The sequence below is a fragment of the Pelodiscus sinensis genome, chromosome 1, assembly GCF_049634645.1.
Source record: "Pelodiscus sinensis isolate JC-2024 chromosome 1, ASM4963464v1, whole genome shotgun sequence".
In the NCBI taxonomy this organism is placed as follows: Eukaryota; Metazoa; Chordata; order Testudines; family Trionychidae; genus Pelodiscus; species Pelodiscus sinensis.
In genome coordinates this window covers 20,322,958-20,341,127 of record NC_134711.1, presented here as the reverse complement: position 1 = coordinate 20,341,127, position 18,170 = coordinate 20,322,958, and the positions used below count along the sequence as shown (strand labels likewise).

The 18,170-nt window shown below is 39.1% G+C and overlaps 1 protein-coding gene across 2 annotated transcripts in view; it reads right to left on the bottom strand.

Moving 5' to 3' along the window:
- The window catches only part of SEMA3C (semaphorin 3C), a 185,386-nt gene that overhangs the window by 43,268 nt on the left and 123,948 nt on the right, over positions 1-18,170 (bottom strand). For both annotated transcript variants that reach the window (XM_025181687.2, XM_075926424.1), the window contains exons 7-10: positions 13,228-13,347; positions 11,287-11,429; positions 7,847-7,961; positions 3,040-3,109 (exon numbers count right to left, since the gene is read on the bottom strand). In XM_025181687.2, the coding sequence (XP_025037472.2) occupies positions 3,040-3,109; positions 7,847-7,961; positions 11,287-11,429; positions 13,228-13,347 (448 nt within the window). The remainder of the gene's footprint in view (positions 1-3,039; positions 3,110-7,846; positions 7,962-11,286; positions 11,430-13,227; positions 13,348-18,170) is intronic.

Genomic DNA, 18,170 nt, shown 5'->3' with positions numbered 1-18,170 from the left:
GGAGCCATATTGCCAGGGACTTTGCAGTCAGCACATGATTCTAGAACTCTCCATTAAGGATGATTGCCCGTGTGAAGGACATGATTTTCAGTAAGAAGCTAGGATATTGGCTGTTATATTAACAGTCTCCTTCTATCTCCACTGTGAGTGTATTTTTGGGAGAGAGAAAACAGCATGCTTTGAAAGTGTATTCAGAGACAAGCATCCAGACATTCCAGATTTGCTCAATAGTAAGTGGGAAATAAGAAAAATCCAAATTGAAGTTTATTGTACACTGAACAGGTAAAATCTAGCAAAGAATACGGAAAATGTTAAAAATATTTATCCTGCAGTTGTAAGTTGTAGAAAAAACAAATGTCTATACATGTGGTAACTGCTAAAGAACATTACTCAGCAATCATCATTGCACTATTTCACACATGTATTACCTTGAGAAAGCCCTCAGATGTATTATATCCACATGTGTTTTCTGAACCCTCTTTTCAATTGTTTTATGAAATGTTCCCAGGTATTCATGGAAGATATAAGATAAGGTTTAAAGGGTGCACTTGATTACTGCAGTGCATCTTTATTAATTTTATAATAGTTCCTGCTCTAAAAATAATTCACTTCAGTCACAGCCAAGACTGATATAGTTTAGATAAAATTAACAATTATTTTTATCTCGTAGTCTGTTTCTCCAATTACTGTTCTCAGATGAAGTATGCAGAGGTGAAAAAGATACAAGCAGTGCAACAAGATGAAACTCATTATGACTGCTAGATTTAATTACATAACATGTACAATATAGAATTAAAAAACCAGAAGTCTTGTGGTTTGTGGGAACAGAAACCTAGACGAGAGTAAAACCTTGTATAAAGTGAGAAAATGTCTCGAAAGCCTGGAATAGACCAAGTATTCAGTATAGTTTATATGCTGTCTTAACTCAAACTCAATTTCCACTGCAGAAATACCATGAGAATTAGATAGAATAGTTTCCAACTCAGATATGTTGGATCCATAACATAATCATAAGTGTGGTTTTATCACTAAACCTTGCCTCAGCATTTTCTTTTCTTGTGGTATAAGAGTCATACAGTATAGATAGCCTCCACTATTTACAACAGCAGTTCCCAACTGCTAGTCCATGGACTGGTGCTGGGCCACAAACCTGTGGCTGCCAGGCCACTGAGGCTGCCAGAGCTAAGGGACAGATCAGGGGGCGGGGCTGAGGTACATATTTTGGCAGACAAGCAACATTTATTTTCAAATTTACATATTCATTATTTGCATAATGAACATGCAAATATGCAAATAAAATGTTATCAGTCTGTCAAAAGTTTGTGAATGGGTTGGCTGGGCTGTGGTATAAAAAAGGCTGGGAACCATTGATTTACAAGCTATATAGCAGGGATAGCAACCATGAATAGTCGGTGGGCCACTATCCTCCTTTATTTCAGTGTTCTGCAGGCTTCTGCAGCCCACTGGGGGTCTACCTGTGGGCCCCGCCATCTGCCTACCTTCTCTCCCATGCCTCTTGTGCACTGGGGTACTGGAGCCCCACACTTACCTGCTCCTCAGCCTCCCTCACAGCATTTTCAGAGCATGAAAATTGCCTGATTCACTCTTTGTCCTCTTTCCTCCCTCTACCTCCCGGAGATGGAGCACCACAAACAGCTGATTTGTAGTGTTCCAGGTCTCTGAGGGAGAGAGGGGAAGAAGCTGGGACAGAGTGCAAATAAGGTGATTCATGGCTGCTTTGAAAGTCCTGGCAGGGAGGAAGGAGGTGTAGAAAGTGCAGAGCTCCAGTGCCCCAGTGTGTGAGAGATGAGTGGGGGAGGGGAGCAGCCAGGTGGTCCATGGGCTGCAGGCAGAGTTCCAGACAGTCTCATGCAGCCCATGGGTTGCAGGTTGCCCACTACTGTGATACAGGTTGTTTTTCCCTCAACAAAATATTATAACATTATCCAGGCCTGGGTATTATGTAAGCTTGAGACCTGGACATGTAATTTATGATGGTGATTGATATGATCAGGAAATGACTTTTTCTCATGTAAAAATGTTCAACTGAAATTATTTTTTCATTTTATTTAAAAATGTTCCATAAAAAAATTACCAAAAAGTCAGTTTCAACAAAGTTCTATTTTTTTAACAAAACAACAACAAAAAAGACTTCTAACTGATTTTGTTTTAGCCAGGTCAAGGTAATGGACTGAAATATAAGGCCCAAGATACTTGAGCGTTGTATGTATTAAAAATATATTGATAGACAGGCAATAGCATTTCATTGTTCAGATAACTGGACAAGAGCCAAGAGCAAAAAAACCCAGAACATCAGGATTCAAACAAAGTTAATCTCTGTTGTTTCTCAGAATGACAGCTCACAGGCCAGCAAACATAACATGAAAACCCGACTTTCCTCAAATAATTATCCATTCTTTTCTTAAAGTAAGGTGGGCCCTTATCTCCAATGAGGTGAGGAGTGCCCATGTTTACCAGTGATCAAGAGAAGACTGAAGACACAGGTTGTGATTAAGGAAGGACTTGATCAAACAGAACATAAGGGTGTCTTTTGGGAGCTAATGCCTTATTGGGAACTATTAGCATGAATTTAAATAGGAATTCTGGGCTTGATTGTTCAGGTGCTAAAGACACCAGATGAGATGCTGAGAATTCTCATTGGACATGGTGAAGTCAAACACTAGGTCCTTGTTCTTCCCTGCTACCTAATAAAAAGTGTAAATATATGTCAACAACAGGAAACAGTTTCTTTTTAAAAGGTTGGGAGCAGAGGGGAAATTTATCCTAGGTATAATTTTCTTGAACCAACACCAGGGATCAATTTGGCACAATGAGTACAGCTCCAGCATGGTTAATTGTGTTTCTAATTTATGAGTACAAGAAGGACTGAAAGGACCTCTTATAGGTGGTGATGATAGGTGCAGGATATGCCAGTAATGCATTCAGTCCCAATTACCTTGAGACAAAATACCTCTTTTTGTGATTATATGGAATTTGAACCGAGGGAGATTACAGAGCTCTACAAATCTGCAAAATTACCTTGATGTTGTAAAAATTCCATACACCAGTGTTGTTCTAGGGTTATCTGTTTCTAGGAGAAATACATCCTCTGTGAGAAAGAAAGAACACAGCTGTTGAGTAGTTGCTCTACCTTGACTTTCAAACCTCAAAACTTTGGGCCCCATCCCACTCACATTGACCTCCATGGGAATTTTATTTCTGATTCAATGAAAGCAGGGGCAGGCTGTCATAATTAAGGTTGATTGTCGTTAAACTAGTATTTACACATTCAAGGCCAGATTTTCAAATGAACTCAATATACAACTGCCTCTATTTAGACACATGAATAAAAGGATCCAATTTTTAAAATGTACTCACCACCCATCCTCTCCAATTCTCCTCAACAGAACCTCAGCTCATGAAACCATTTAATTGTGTAATTGAACTTAGGCAGATATTTCAATTCTCCTGGAATTGAGGTTACAGTGCTTTCAAAGGTTCATATAATTTAAGGCCAGGAGGATTTACCACTTTCCTTTGGATTTCTTCTAATAGTTAATCCCTTTGGGTACGTCTATACTTGCTACCTACTTCGAACTAGGGATACATATGTAGGCGACCGAAATTGCTAATGAAGCAGGGATTTAAATATCCCGCACTTCATTAGCATGATCTTGCCGACTCAACAGCTGTTTCAAAAGTGAAAGTGCATGCCGGGATGCGTTAGTTCAAACCAAACTCCTTGAGAAGTAATGTCAGTTCGAACCAAGGGGCTTGGTTCGAACTAATGTGTCCCAGCACGCACTTTCACTTTCAAAACAGCTGTTGAGCGGAGCAATGCGCCAGTGAGATCATGCTAATGAAGAGTGGGATATTTAAATCCCTGCTTCATTAGCAATTTCGGTCACCTACATTTGCATCCCTAGTTCAAACTAGGGAGCAAGTGTAGACGTACCCTCTCATTGCTAAAAAAATTAATCCTTTAGTCCTTTGTAGTTTCTTCCCATGAAAATACTAAAACACTGCAGCAAAGTCATCTCTCAATTTCCTTTTTGATAAATTGAGGATAACATTATCCCTTTTTGCCACAGCATTATCCTGGGAGCTCATGGTCAGTTGCTAGTTCAATATGATCCCCAAAGCCTTAATTCTCAAAGCTAAACATAAGTGCTTTGGTGAATAGGGATGGATCAATGAATCAGGGTCCTGGAGCTGTTGAAAGTAGAGCACTTTTGAAAGGTGACTCTCAAAGTATCCCTTAAATTCTGAGTTTGGTCTAGACTCTATTGCTTTCTTTCAATGACTGAGACCAACAATACATGCCATGCAGTGTTTTGTCATAGGATTAAAGTATAGTGATCCAGAACCAGCTTCTGATAATCTGACTCACATGGAACACCAAATTAGGATTTGATCCAACTCCCTCTACCTTCTGTGAGAGACTCTCAATCAAAACAGTTGCACTGAAATATCTGTAACAATCCACAGATTCTGGATCCCACTTACAGTGGTGAAAATCAAGAGCAATGCCACTCAGGTCAGTGTAGTTACATGAGTGTGGAAGCAACATGAATTAGTCAGAATGAGATCTAGTATGTGGTTCATTAGCTAACAACAGATCTTATCTGAAATAGCATTTCTATCTATGATCAAGAGGAGGCGTGCTGGCCAGCATTTGGTGACTAACGGGTTAAACTAGGGGGTGTTGGTAGGAAGCCAAGGGAGCTAGTGGGAAAGAATGTTGAAATTTAAATGGAAAGATATACCAGCCTGCTGTTTATTTTGTGGGAGTTTTAGGAGCTAGGAGCTGGAGAGACAAGATGAATTGAACCAGGAAGAACTACCATGCCTACAAGGAATACTGGGCATGGAAATGGACCGGACCTTGGAGCACAGATAGTAAGTAGCAAGAAAAATGTCCATTAAGCTGCAATCAGGTTATATTCTTTGTTTTAGTTGTATGGTTAAATGTCTGTGTTCTAAGTCCACTTGCCCCCTTCCAAACACTGTATTACAAGCTGTAGCCCAGAGATACTATTTTCTCTGTATTTTAATCTGTCCTTTTCTCAATTGTTCTGTAACACTTAGGGTACATCTACACTGCAAGCTTCTTTCAGAATAAGCTTTTCTGGAAGATATCTTCTGGAAAAGCTTTTTTAAAAATAAAGCATTCATAATACAGGGAAGCCTCAAAATTAGTCTGAGGCAGGCTCCCCTAATGTGGACACACTATCTCGATTTACAGGAGTCACTGGGGAGGAATAATTTTAGAGTGGCCCTGGTGAGGAGCTATTCAACATAGCAGCAGTGGAGCATCTACATGCACCCTTTTCCGAAAAATCTTTTTAGAAAAAGGGCTTCTTCCTCATGGGATGAGGTTTATTGCTGTCAGAAAGAGCTGTCCGTTATTTCAACTTTCTGTCAAAATAATGCAATTGCAATGTGGATGCTAGTATTGTTTTTCCGGAATAATGGACGTTATTACAGAAAAATGGTGTAGTGTAGATGTACCCTCAGAAATCAAATATGCTTTATCAAGCATATCTTTTTGTTTTGTTAATAAAAATCTCTTTTTAAGGCAATGATTTGATTCTTGAGTCTTGGAAGGTAACAGGAGGTCTGTGTATGCATGCCTAAGACTGAGAGGTCAACTATCAGAGACTGCAGTTTGTTTTTCTTTCTTTATTTCCAGCTCTCTTCTGGTAAAAGAGCTTGAGGGTTCCCCCCTGTAAGAAGTCCAAGTGCTTTCTTCCTGGGTTCAGGTTCATTTGTTGGTGACAGCTACCTCCCAAGGCCAGGGAATCTGTGACTTTGGGGAGCTTTTTAAGCAAAAGTCTACAGAGACAAGGTATTTAAGGTCTCTTCTGGGCCCCCACCTTCTGCACTTGGAGTGCCAGAGTGGGGAACAGCCTTGACACCATCCTTAGCTTCTGAAAGCAAAAGATTCTGCTGTTTATTCATTGATTTAAAGAGGACTAGGGGCAACTGATCAAGGTTTTCATTTGTATTTACTCAGTGGTACACAGATAAGCTCACTTTCCCCAGATGAGGCAAAGCTGAGGTTATCTGTCCAACAAATGGAGTTCAGATCTGTGACAACATCTTAGATAATCAGGCTATGTCTAGACTACAGGGTTTCTTCAAAAAAAAGTGGCCTTTTAAAAAAAAAATTCACCTGCGTCTAGACTGCTGCCGTGTTCTTTCAAAATTAAATCAAAAGGCGGCGGTCTTTTTGACAGCGGTAAACATCATTTTATGAAGAATGCTTTTTTTCAAAAGAGCTCTTTTGAAAAAGGCATTCTTGACCGCAAACAGGGCTTTTTTGAAAGAGAGCATCCAGATTGCCTGGGTGTTCTCTTTCGAAAAAGCAGATCGCTTTTTCGAAAAAAGTTGTGGCTGTCTAAACAATCTCTTTTGAAAGAAGCTTTTTTGAAAACTTTTGAAAAAGCTTCTTTCGAAAGAAGCGTGTAGTCTAGATGTATCCCATCAGACACCAGGGCTACGTCTAGACTGGCCCCTATTCTGAAATAGCCATGCTAATTTCCAACTTTGGAATAGGGAAATCCGCGGGGGATTTAAATATCCCCCATGGGATTTAAATAAACATGTCCGCCGCTTTTTTTCCGGCTTGGGGAAAAGCCGGAAAAAGTGTCTAGACTGGCGCGATCCTCCGGAATAAAGCCCTTTTCCGGAGGATCTCTTATTCCTACCTGAAAGTAGGAATAGGGGCCAGTCTAGACGTAGATGTCTACAAACACACATCATTAGATACGTGATCAGGATGTTAATAATCATATTTATTTTGGAGACCCTAACAAAACCTTAAACAAACAAAACATCACACAATTGTTCTGAGGGTGAATTAGTTAATATTTGTAAAAAACTTTGCAGATATAAAAGCATTCATAGATTCTAAGATATTATTCTTAGTAGTACTAGTATTTAGTGTTCTCCTCATCATCAACAATCATTTCTGCTTCCAAAGAGACTTCTACCAAGTGACCCAAAGTAACCTGTCTTGTCATCAAAAAGGCAGTAGTGATGCATCAAAACTGATATACAATACAGTTTAAAATAGTTTAAAAACTAAAAGCAAAGATTAATCATGAACATAAATAGGAACAGCAACAATTATACTCTGCATTTACACCTCTCTTTTAATCAGACGCTCTCCCTGGGTGTGTCTAGACTATAGGGTTTTTTTGAAAAAAGCGGCCTTTTTTCAAAAAAAATCTTCCTCTGTCTCTAGACTGCTGCCTCTTTCTTTCAAAAGTAAATTGAAAGAATGTGGCAGTTTTTTCAATCATGAAAAACCTCATTTTATGAGGAATAACGCCTTATTTCAAAAGTGCTCTTTCAAACTGTGCTTTTTTGAAAGAGAGCATCCAGACTGCCTCGCTGCTCTCTTTTGAAAAAGCGGCTCGCTTTTTTGAAAGTACTGGTTGTAGTCTAGATGTTCTTTTTCGAAAGAGGCTTGCAGTCTAGATGTAGCCATGCATGTGTTTTACAAACGTTAAGTGAGCCTCCTAATACTATAGTCCATTTCAAACATTATTATTCCTGCTTCAGAGATGAGGATGATCATTCAGAGAAATTTAAAATAGAATCCTAGTGCTATTAAAATCAATAACATTCTTGGCATGGATTTAATGGGGTCAAGGTTTCACTCGTAGTGACTTTTCCAAGGTGACACAGGGTAGACCTGGGAAACATATTCAGATGACCTTAACTTCCAACATCTGTAGCTTAATCACAAGCATATCTTTTCTTATTTGAAGTTAATATTTTCAAATACACACAGAGAGGTAACATGACTTGAATACTTGTAAAGACTATACTGTTATACCTAATTCATCAAAGTACGTTTCTGTTCCATCCTCATCCATTACTGAGCACACGAGTCTTGCTTTCAAGAATGTCGTCCACTTGTTTACAAGACTACGCTGTCCGCCAGTATCATTCTGAAAAGCAAAATGAATTTGAAAAAAGTATAACAAAGCAAAATTAAAATCTTACTTAATCCCTGCAATCATTTTTCATGTTATGATGATCCATCATCTGGCAAATACCTTGCTAATATTAAAGAAAAGAATCAGAGATAGGCATGAAGCAAACCCGTCTCAAACACCCCCAAACACAGACACAGTTATAAATGCTGAAATTGAGGACTATCTTTAGTAATGAAAGATAATTAAAGTTCCACTCTATAAAATGGCTTCAGAGAGAGACCAGACAACAACAGTGTTAGTTTTTTAAGCTTGTTAGATCTCAGACTTCAGGATTTAGAACAAGCACTAACTATTAGTGATGATAGAAGACCTCATGTGGAGGGCAGATTATCTCATATCTGCCTAAGGCAAAGTTTTATGCACCATCCTCTGAAGCATCTGGAATTGAGTCCCATCAGAAATGAGACACAGGACTAGCTGGCCTCTGGGTCTTATCCATAATAGTAATTCCTATATTACCTATGTTTATCTATGAAATCTTTTCTACACAGCCCTGAATGCCATTCCAATCATAGAATAGTGATAGAAATGTAGCCGTGTTAGTCTAGGGTAGCTGAAACAAAATACAGGACTATGTAGCACTTTAAAGACTAACAAGATGGTTTATTAGATGATGAGCTTTTGTGGGCCAGACCCACTTCCTCAGATGTGAGGAAGTGGGTCTGGCCCACGAAAGCTCATCATCTAATATTCCAATCATAGTCATTCAGATTCTTCTCTGTGTCCTCCAGTGGATATAATAGATAGAACAGATTTTACAACTTTTCTGAGGAAGTACAACAATCAGCTGGACACTCCTATTTGTCACCCAGCCAGACAGTAAACAACATGTGTTTAATGTTAGCTGTGATTACAAGAAGCACAGGCACAATAACCAATAATGTATGAAAACACATATTTAACTGAGCTCTCGCCATGATGAATCATGCGAACTATTTATTTAAATCAGATTGTTAGTGACTCTATTTAGAACTTATGCATCATAAAACACTAGCAAATAACATTTATGCTACTATTAATCTTGTTTCCAACAGTCCAAATGCCTTCATTTCTGTACGTTTATATTACTGTTGAGCACAATTGGTATCTGTAAGCAGGCCCCCTGATGGAAGGGCAGCAGAGGAGGCAACTGCCCCTAGGTGCAGCAATTCTAAATGATCTCAGGCTTCTGGTTGCCACCGCTGCTACTGTGGCAATAGTAGTGTCCAGGCCCTTTATGGCACTGACAGAATACATGGTGCACATTCTGGGCAGCTCTAGGAGCTGGCGAGGGAGGGGGTTGTTGTGGTGCACTCCAGGTGCACTGAGGGCTAGCTGCCCTGGCACCGTCCTTTCCACCCAAGGCCCCGCCCTCCCTAGAAGCATGGAGCCGGGCCCTACCATTGTGCCCACGGGCCCAGCCTGGCTGTCAACTCTGCTGTTAGCAAGTCTAAAGTGGGTGCACAAGAACATATATACTTTTAAATGTGTGGCCTTTGAAAATCAGGCCTTTAATATTTATTTTAATAAAAATCAGTTTAAAATGTGTTTGGCATATAGAGTATGGATCACAGTGAATTATTTTAGGAAAATTTGAGGTGGAATCAGAACAATTGTTTACAGCAAAATTCACCCCTTAGTTTCCAGTTCTCCAGTCATTTCTCATTGACAGGGTCTGTGAAGATGAACTATTTTAATTAACAGAACTAAGAGGAAAGTGCTGCTTTAATAGATTCATTGATGAAATAAGATACGATGCATGTAAGATAAAATAACTGGTAAAACATAACGATGCCAGAGCTGGACAAAAATGTCATTAATATAGTTGTCAAGTATTTGTTATCTGAGCACAAGTGACAGGGAAGGCTCCATTCCTAAGACCTAAATAACTAATTTTGTTTTATATAAAGCATGGCAAAAATGGGACTATGTTTTGTAAAAACTCGTTATCAAAATGATGTTAATTTTTTTTACCAGTTTAATTCTGCCTTTAATGGGCACATGAAAAAGGAGTTCTGTCCTGCTAGGAAGAGGGGAAGGTGACCTCTCTCATTTTAAACTGGAACTAAGACTTTTCAGCAGTCGGTGAAACTTTATTAGCAGCTGGACCAACAGGCTCAAGAGGCTTGACTATTAACTTCTGTGCTGCCACAAATGCTGTTAGAACAGGTCTCCTTAACTGACTGAAAGTTAGCAGAGCTCATTGCAAGTCAGGCTGATACCTTGTAGCAATGTTTACTCCTTATGGAGGCTGTTACAGTAGATCACTATCAACATGAAGGATCAGCTCTTTGTTCCCTTTAGAATCTATAGGAATTTGCCATTGACTTCAATGTAAGCACAATGAGGCCCAAGTCGTTTTGGAAGCAATCTGGACTTCATTATAATAACAACAACAACAATAACATCCTAACAACGTTTAATGTCTTTTTGAAAAATACCCAGAGGCCATTGGGCAGCTACCCAAAAAAACAAAAAACAATATTATGAGACTAGGTCATATGTCATAATGTACTGCCAGAGCAGGAACCGAACGAAAACCAAAGCACACACCCATTCCCCTGCAGAGCCACATCACAACCATACTGAATACAAAGCACATTGTAACTGGGGGCAGTAGCTTCAACTTGATCTCCAGTTTTATTCCTAGGTAAGGAATCAAGGGCTTATCAGAAACAGAGCCTTATACCCTTTTACATTTACATGAGTCTATGTCCTCAGAATAAAAGGTAGTTGCTTCACTCACAGTGCATGCAAAATTAACTCTGGTTACAGAAAAAAGAGAAATAAAGGTAATTTAGTTATAAGGTCCTGTTTCTGCACGGACATGCATATGCTTAACTTTATCCAGCTGAAATGAATTGAACTATTCTTAAAATTAAACATGTGCATAAGTGTAATTGTTTTAAGAATAAAAACCATGCTTTCAAATGCCTTTACACTGGAATTCTTGTGGGAGATTTGGTACATCCATGATTCAGTAAATCTCACATCTGAATTATGTAAAATAAAGCAAGCTCAGGAAGTTAATGTTATTAACTATACTGTTCCAGACACTGAGATGCACAGATTAATCAACTGCTAATATTCCTACTAAAATTACAGATATATTCCAGATATCTCTAACAAGGTACTCAACAGCCTTTCTTCTTAATTATGGAGATGGAAGCCGGAACAGGAAATTTGCTTGTAATTGGAATTAAGGGCTTTTAAAACATTTTAATGCAATGGATTTATTTTGATTATTCAATCAAGCCAGTAAATCAGCCCCTGAAAATTGAACAAAAATTATTCTTACTGGGCATATTCTAGCAATCATTGAATGAATCTGTTTGGTGCTTCCACTGTTGTCTATGAGCCTTTCTTTGAAGAAGAAGTACACTTTAGCATCATTAGGGTCTGTGCCGTCAGGGATGAGATGAGCATCTACAAAAATAGGGTCTGAAAAGAGAGAGATAAAGACCAAACAATGTGTCAATATAAGGAACTCTTGACAACTACTGACATCTCCAGGTACCTACACAGAATGCATCTGCTGCTGCCCACTGTGTTAGGGCTGGGCCCTAGTTGGGTTAAGCACTAGTGACAGGGTTTTCAGGACAGGGATCTGGGATGGTTTCTCTAGAATCAAGTTGATTCTAGAACAAATTTGTCCTAGTTTTCAAAAAAGTATGTCTGATGCAGAAATAGCAGTGCTAGTTTACTACAGAGATAGAAAACATTGAAGGAGAAGTATCCTCTGGAAATTTTCTTGGCTACAAGCTATTGAACAGCATTTGAGACATCAAATGACATTTTTTTCTCCACTTGAACGGTTGATATCCAGTACAAACCGCTATTGATTTTTTGGTGTGATCTCTGATGGAAAAGTCACATTTTCATTTTGGATATTTTCTATCCTCTTCAGTCCATTATTAATGGATATGTCAAATTTCATGTTGCTAGAGAGGAGCAATATAGAAACGCATTGTGTGTGATTTTTCAAGCAACTGTATTTTTTAAAATGAACTCTTTTCTGTGCAGTCTATTTTTTTAAGATCCCTAAAAGAGAATAGGCAAGCTTAAGAGAATAAAGATATCTAGTGACAAATTTTAGTCTCAGAGAGGTAGCCATGTTAATCTGTATCTGCAAAATCAACAAGGAATCCTGTAGCACCTTAACCCTGGTCTACAATAGGTAGTTATTTCAAAATAACTCCCCTTATTTTGACATAACAAGTGAGCGTCCACACTACCAAGCCTGTTATTCTGAAATAGAGGCTGATTATTTTGAAATAATAATTCCTTCTTTCCTTGGGAAATAAGCTTATTTTAAAATAGCTATTTCAGGAGTTATTATTTTGAAATAATTTCCTACTGCAGACATGCCCTTAGGCTATATCTACACTACAAGGTTATTTCAAAATAAATTATTTTAAAATAATAACTCCCGAAATAACTATTTCAAAATAAGCTCATTCCTCTTCACAATCAGGAGTTATTCTTTCAAAATAACAAGCCATTATTTCGAAATAAGGGGAGTTATTCTGAAATAACTCCCCAGTGTAGCCATGCCTTAGTTTCTAAGGTGCCACAGAGCTCCTCATTGTTTCGACTAATTTCAGAAAACAGATAGAGTTAACTTTAACCTAGCAAAATCAATGGGACTATTCATGTTCTGAAAATGAAACATGGTCATGGAGTATAGCTGTTTTAAGAATAAAATAATGCAGAGTACATAGGCCTTGTGTGAGGTCCTGGCCTCACAGATGTTTTGGGAGTTGTTCCACTGATTTCAACAAAGCCAGGGTTTTAACTCCTTGCACCTCAGCATTGCCCAGAGATGACTTTTCCTCACTGTGCCAGTCTGTAACAATCACATTATTATAATCACTTTTCCAATATAAAACAATCTCAAATTATTGGGGGTTAAAAAAAACTTCCCCAGGAGGCAAATTAGCCTACACCTGTCTATTACACATCCTTCCCTCTAAAGCAGGTAATATGGGCCACTTCAAGGACAGCATACTGAAGTTGATGAATCAGGGGTCTCGTCCAATATGGCAATTCCTGTGTCATATAGAATTCCTATTAATCATTTACAGAGTGCGTTGTCTGGGGTATGTTTTTATTTCTATTTCTGGCCCACCGTTTCCATTAGTAGATTTATTTTAGAATGGGAGATAAAGAACTCATTTAAAAAACCCAACAACCTTTATCTTAGTCACACACCAAAAACTTAAACAAAGAATTGTCTTACCACTCAGCCACTTAGAATTGTGTTGGTCAGTTCTCACTGCATTCCGTTTGGTTAAACTGCGAAAAATAGCTGCATCAGTACCCATGAAATCTATGTACATTCCTGAAAACAGCTCTTCATCTATAAGAAAGTAGAAAAGGAAACAGGAAAAAAATCTGAATGTGTCTATATTGGCTTTTGGAAAATCCATTTCTAGTAACCTATTTTTGCTTCAGACAGTGCCAGTTCTTTATTTGTATAGCAGTCACTATAAAACAATACTGGGTGGGTGGCAATGGAGTCTCCTCTGAATCATGGAGCAATTGTCTAGCCTGAGAAGGAAGCATAAGATATTTCTAAGGACTTTTGGAAACTCCATAATTAAATGTAGCAGCTAGTTTCATGTGTGGTAAACTTTTCATTTGAATTACAACTTAGGGACTGAACTTACATTGCCAAACACCTATGCACAGACAAGGCAATAACAATACAAGGCATAAAATTCAGTGTTTTACCAGGCCAGTATTTGCGAGTGTAACTTGGCGTACTTCCAATTGAAGTCAATAGGGTTGCACCATTTTCAAGATGGACTTCGGCCTCAAGCACAGTTCTGTATTGCAGAAACTGGAAGAGGATGCTTGTAACATGGCTCAGTGTAATTGGAAAGTAACCAATATCCACCTTACACACTACAGTCAAAGTACATTTCAATGTGGCATGACGGGAATTAGCCATGAAACTCCCATTTACTTTAATAGGATTAGGCACCTCAATTTCCTGTGCAGGATTCTGAAAATTCAGAGAGAGAAAGTGTGTGTGTGTGTGTGTGTGTGAGCAAAGCCATTTCCACTGGCTAATGGTAAGACACCCCAGAGTACAACACAATGCAGAGCAAAAATAATCTTCAACTCCTGTGCTGGGAGTGGTGGCTGAATGAATCGTTAAACAGCTAAGTCCTTTCACTGATGTTTTCACCCAAATGTCTGTGTGGCCATGAGTATGTGTGGTCAAGCTGGCAAGAGTCATAATTTTTGAAGCAGTTGAGGATTTAATTTTTCTTGTTCGTTCAATATTAAGAACTACCAATTGACCTCTGAGGCTACATCTATACTACACATTTTTATGGCAGAAAATATGCTAATGAGGGACTCATTAGCATAATTCACAGTCTCATTAGCATATTTTCTGCTGTTTCTTTTTGTGCAAGGGGTTTTTGCGCAAAAATAAGTAGTGTAGCTACTTCTCTTTTGTGCAAAAAACACATTTTGCGCAAGATCTTTATACTTCTCTGGCATAAGGATCTTGCGCAAAACAGAGTTTTTGCACAAAACGGTAGCGGCTAAATTAGCAAATTTTTGCCGCAAAAACCTGTAGTGTAGATGTAGCCTGAGAGATGAAAACTCTAGAGGGTTTTTTTTTTCTTCATTGCTTGCCAGGTCATGAACCAGATCTCTACAGTTGGTAATGCAAGCACTGTGTTGCCTGCATCTCTTTCCCTTAGCTGGGACTCAGTGTATAAGAGAATGCATTGCACAGGGCTAACAATGAGTAGAGTAGAGAGGTATTTAAACAATGTGGTTTATTCCACGATTTATGTAACTGTATACAATGCTGCTAGATCAATAGAGACTTATTACGAAGCTTTCTACATCAGTATGATTACTTCCAAAACCATCTGGTGTCTTATTCCTGTTCTTAACTAGACTGACTGCAGTGGATCGTGGCTACGGTTCTCACAGCACTTTCATGTTCATTCCTGGAAAAAATAAAAAGCCTGGAATGGGGCTATGTAATTCTTAATCCTATTGCATACCAGCTTTATTAGTTATGTCTTAAGCATTCCTAGAGCCTACTAGTCTAATCAGGTACCAAATGACATCTGTCAGCTCCACTTCCTTTTGGTTTAATGCTTAAATTCCACACAACAGTTTGTCTTTGCTGGGTAACCAGTTCACACTGTTTCTCTTTGTTACTGAGGGAATTACTGAATTGATGTATGTCTGCTCTTGTAAATACCTGTGAGCATTGGTTGCGGAAAGAAAGGGAGCATGGATGTTAATCATGCCTTGCCCTCCCAAAGATACATTTTTCATAGCTTTGCTTCTAAAGCATTTTTAATAGCTTTGCTTCTAAAGCATTTGTTGTAGAATGGTGTATTTCTCCGACCTTCAAATTTGTTTGTCATGTGGTGTTTTCCTCTGTGGGACCATTCACATTTCCTGTTATATTTCAAGCTTGTGTTCTATGTTGTATAGGTGGAAGGCGATGCCAGAAATCGACAAGAAACAGGGACCACACTATAAAAGGTTTATGTCATTATACTTTATTAGTTCCAGAAGTATTCCTTAGTTGAGGAAGAGGGAGGAAACAAGATCTTGTGATTAACGCACTTATCTAGGCCCAAAGAGCTCTGGGTTCAATTCCCAGATCTGTCTTTGGCTTCCTAGCTACTCAATCTCTTTACTCTTCCCCTCCTAGCAGTGTATTTCTCCAACCAGTTGAATCTTTTTTAAAATAAACTTTTTAAAGTGTGAGCGCTGTACATTGTGTATCCCAAATAATTCAAAGTTCAGGGAGAAATACTGCTTTGGGTATTGACTAGATATTGGGGCCTGCTCATAGGGATGTAAGGGTTTAAATGTTTAACTGATTAGCATTAGTTTACTGGTTAACCTTCCTGTTAAACTCTTGGCCACCTCTCGGAGCCCACTGGGCAGGCACCTGCAGAGAGCCCATAGAGCATTTAACTGTGTAACTGACTGAATTTCAATCGATTACACAATTAATGTTTTTAAACATTTTTTACATCTCTATCTGCTCAGCCACTTGATTGGGTGATTAAAGTTGATAAAATAACTTCTATTAAAATGAAGAAAATTCCCTTGTGTTCAAAAGAGAAAAGACTTTGTCTAACTGTACATCCTGTATCTTAGAAATAAAATACTTTAATGGGCATTCATAAAACTCAGGACAAAAAAGGAAACTTTGTTCTTTGATGGCAGTAACTCATTTAAGAATATGAAAACTGTATCTGGCATTTATGAGTGGACTAGTCTATAAGGGCATGTCTGGACAGCAGGGCTATTTCCTACTCTGTGTCTTTTAAACACGCCCATTATTTTAAAATAGATTTCAAATTAACAGGTGCTCTATTCCATCATCCCTGTAGCCCTTATTCCATGAGGTTATAGGGATGTCTCAAAACAGCATGTTATTTCAAAATTTGGAGCTGTGTATATAGTGCAAAATTTTGAAATAAGCTATTTTGAAATATTTTGCATAGCGCAAATTGCATAGCTTATTCTGAGATAAGGGTGCTGTCTAGATGCAGCCTAAGTGACTGGAATCCAATTCCTTTACATGCTGCACATAGATCATTGATGAGGTAAGATGGAAATGCAGCCAATTTAATGAGGTGGAATATCGCACTAGAGAAGTGACCTTTCCCCTTCTTCTATGCAGACTGGAATCCCCTTCCGCCAAGACCTCTGCTCACTACAATACCAGGTGGCCTTGGAACTTTACATTTTACAGTTAAGATACTGGGACAATTCTGTCAAGTTCCTTATTTTTTATAGAGATTTGAAGAGAGTATAATGGACCTGTCCCTGAAGTCCTGATCTTTCACTGGAATGAAAGCCTGGCACTATTACCGCTCATTGACTTCAATGGGAATGGAATGGCTAAGACACCACATGGTGCTACAGTGAAAACCGAAGGATAAGGGCCTCACAACTTTGTGTGCGGTTACTGTGAAACTCAACATACTGTACACAGAGGTCAACAGAATTCTTCTCTTTGTTAAATCTAAGTAAGATTGAGAAATCAGTGCAATTCCTGCTCTTTCTATTGGCTAAAAACACAGCATGTTCTGAGGTGTGAATAGCAGTATGCACCACAGTGCTGTGCTGTAACTCCCCCATGTGGATGCTGCAGGCATGATCTGAAAGAGTCCTGGTTCTCATTTATGTAGTCCTACATTAATACCGACTAGGAACCATTTACTTCCTAACCGTGACTCTGCACAGGGGAGTTACATCATAGTATTTTGGTGCTCACTGTTATTCACGCCCCTGGAGTGACAGCTATGGGGCAGCAAGGATGGGCCTTCAGAGATCAGGGATTAGACACAGATTCAGAATGCAGTAGTCGCTGACCACACTGCAAATCTAATCTACACAGGTTACATATGTCTCCACTGCACGTTCAAGAGCCCCCACGTGGCTGCTGCTCCTGCCTGGCTCCTAGCATCATTGTAAGAATGTACTGCAGGCTGTGAATAGGCAGAAGGCAAACGACACAATCACTTGAGCATGCTTAATGAATTCAGGCAACGTTTAAATTAATCATCTAAGTCCTGGCATTCCAAAGTAAATTCTTTGCATTCCTTGCTGTGGAAAGCTAGTGAGGAGTTCATTATGGACTGACTAACCCAGAGTTATGGCTAAAGCATATCATGCTTCAGTCTGGGAGATCTGAGGCTCTGATTACTCCTTGCCCTGTTTCTGCTGTGATGTTTTTCACCAATGCAAAGCCAGTGCAGGTGATGATACAACGTTGCTAAATCAATGTGATCGGGCCTGATTCTCCTCTGCATTAAGGCCATATTGTACATTTTTATCCACATAAAGGATCCTTATACTACAACCAGAATATAGAATGGTCTTAGTGTAACCCAGAACGAGGCCTGTATTGTGTTACACCCGTTTTACTCTGGCATATTTTCCAGCCCATAGACCACTGGAGATCGGGCATGTTGAAGTGGGGATATGTTGATTTCTCCAGCTGGAATGTGGGAGAAATCTGTTCTCTTACCAGGTGAAATTCACCCCTCTGCAAAGGGCTACACCCATCCTGAGCCCCACTTCAGTCTCAGCAGAAGCTTAGATGGGATTTACGTGGGGGCATTGGCATTGTGCTGGCTGTGTGTGCTAAGATTTCACTCTCAGCGAACTCTCAGCCAG